The sequence below is a fragment of the Sinocyclocheilus grahami genome, unplaced genomic scaffold (assembly GCF_001515645.1).
Source record: "Sinocyclocheilus grahami isolate Dianchi unplaced genomic scaffold, SAMN03320097.WGS_v1.1 scaffold843.1, whole genome shotgun sequence".
Taxonomy (NCBI): Eukaryota; Metazoa; Chordata; class Actinopteri; order Cypriniformes; family Cyprinidae; genus Sinocyclocheilus; species Sinocyclocheilus grahami.
In genome coordinates, this window is record NW_015506022.1 from 69,911 (window position 1) to 71,953 (window position 2,043).

The 2,043-nt window shown below is 32.3% G+C and overlaps 1 protein-coding gene across 4 annotated transcripts in view; it reads left to right on the forward strand.

Annotated features, from left to right (window-relative positions):
* The window catches only part of LOC107562831 (ras association domain-containing protein 8-like), a 41,196-nt gene extending 39,563 nt beyond the window's left edge, over positions 1–1,633 (forward strand). For 3 of the 4 annotated variants that reach the window (XM_016247566.1, XM_016247565.1, XM_016247564.1), the window contains one exon: positions 1,396–1,632. In XM_016247566.1, coding sequence (XP_016103052.1) covers positions 1,396–1,427 — 32 coding nt within the window. In that variant the 3' untranslated portion in view covers positions 1,428–1,632. Of the gene's footprint in view, positions 1–1,395 lie in introns of all 4 variants that reach the window. The other variant, XM_016247567.1, reaches the window with a different exon arrangement.
* The last annotated feature ends 410 nt before the right edge of the window (positions 1,634–2,043 follow it).

Consider the following 2,043-nt stretch of genomic DNA (forward strand, 5'->3'; position numbering starts at 1 on the left):
GCACATTTTATAAATGAGGCCCCAGAAAACTTGAAATATAGTGCCGATACTCACATTGGACACTTATGATACTTTAATGGATTGTTTTGGAGCTTGACAGCCTCTAGGGCAGGATTTATCAAAATCTAAGATAAAGTCTAAGTTTCTTAATAATCTTTTTAAGAAAATTACTGATTTTAAATTGTATGGTGGTGTTTGTTGAACAAGTTGAAAAAAGGCCATCTTTATTTAAAAATTGTTTAGGCCATTTTTATGTTTTTGGATTGTTTTTAAGCTTTATAGGGCTGGATTTATGAAAACTTTCTTAAGAAAGAAGTTACGGAATGTCTTAAGATAAAGTTTTGCATGATGTTACTCACCGATAAAGTTAAAATGTTACCGTTTTTTTTTATTTGCACTGCCTTCATATTTCCATTATAATCATAATCATTTTTAATGCATTGTGTATTTTAAATAGCTGTCAAAATTTGTCTAGTTTTTGTAGAGTTCAAATTCAGCAAAGTCTCGTCACACATAATCCTGACCGACCATTGTTTACATCATCAATGCGCATCTCTAATAATAGTAATATGCATTATATGTAGCTAGTCTTACGTTGCAATGTTTAATTCAAATACCCCAATAAATTCATGAAACACTTTGCCTTTGGGGAAGCTATCCCAACTTTACAATGAATTTTGAGAATATTGTTTTGAGGAATTGAAAAAGGTCATAACCATCATTTTATAATGTCACGTCTGACGTCTGAATATTTTACTTGTAGTCCACTACATGAAGAATACATGAAAAAGTTCACTTTATTTTGCTGTCCTCACTTACATAAATTAACTATAATGTCCTGCACTCACTAGTAAAAATAAAAAAAAAATTATATCTGGTGTCCGAATAACTTTTTGGTTTGACTGTACTTTCAAACAATTACAAAACTGGACTTTTTGAAAGTTGGACCAGTATTCAGAGGGGAAATTTTCCCATGATGAAATTTCCTTTGTATAAATGACAAAATAGATTTTATCCAGAGTTTATTTAGAGTTTATCCAGTGATCGATTGCTTTTGCGGTCTGTATCTGTTACTTTCGGGACACACTCTGAGTGAACCTGCAAAGTTTCTGTATTTGCTATTTCCAAAGAACAAATTGCATCAAATCCATGATTCCCACACATTATCAATGCCTCGTGCTGTATTGCATATTCATTATACGACTGAGGCAGTACGTTGCCGGGTTAGCGAGAGCTAAAACTCAGGGTTCATACACAGTAGAGTGTGACGGTTGGACGTTTCTTTCGGTTTGCTCTCGGCTGCTGTGTGCATGGGAATGTGTCTAACGTATTTTTGTACTTATGATTGAACTTCCCAACAGCATCACTCAGTGTGCTTTTCTATGTGTCTTGCAGTCCTGACATCCAGAGAATCGTCTTGGAGGTAATAAAGCTGAAGCACAGGGCTAAGGATTTATAATGACTTTCTGCTTACATTCAACTCTGCTGTCTTAACTGTCGTCTATATATTCACTGTATATATGAATAATGTATTTACTACTTTTGGGTACATTTCAAAACATGTATGTACTGTAAAATATTACCAGATTTTATCTCGAGAACTTTTACTTTTGTCTATGTATTTAAGTACAATAAAGACTGTGCATCGTGTCTGTTTATATTACTGATTCAGATTTTAAGTGAGCGCAAACACGGGGAATGTTCTCCAACACTTAAACTGGGCTAATAATAATATAAATGTCAGGGCTACAATGAGTATTGATTTCACACACCCTGCCGCATACCAGGGTTAATAAGTAAAACTAAAATGAATTACAGAAATAAAAAATTTATAAAAATACCAACTAATAAAAACGGCAAAAACTAAATTACTAAAACATTTACAAAAATTAAAACGAAAACAATAAAACTCGTTCCTAATTTTAATAAAAATTATAATAGTATCTCAAGTAGAGACCACTTAGTTTTTCTCATTACAACTTACGAGTAATAAATAAATCATCAGATTTTCATACTCAAATAACCACAAATAAGTTTTTATAT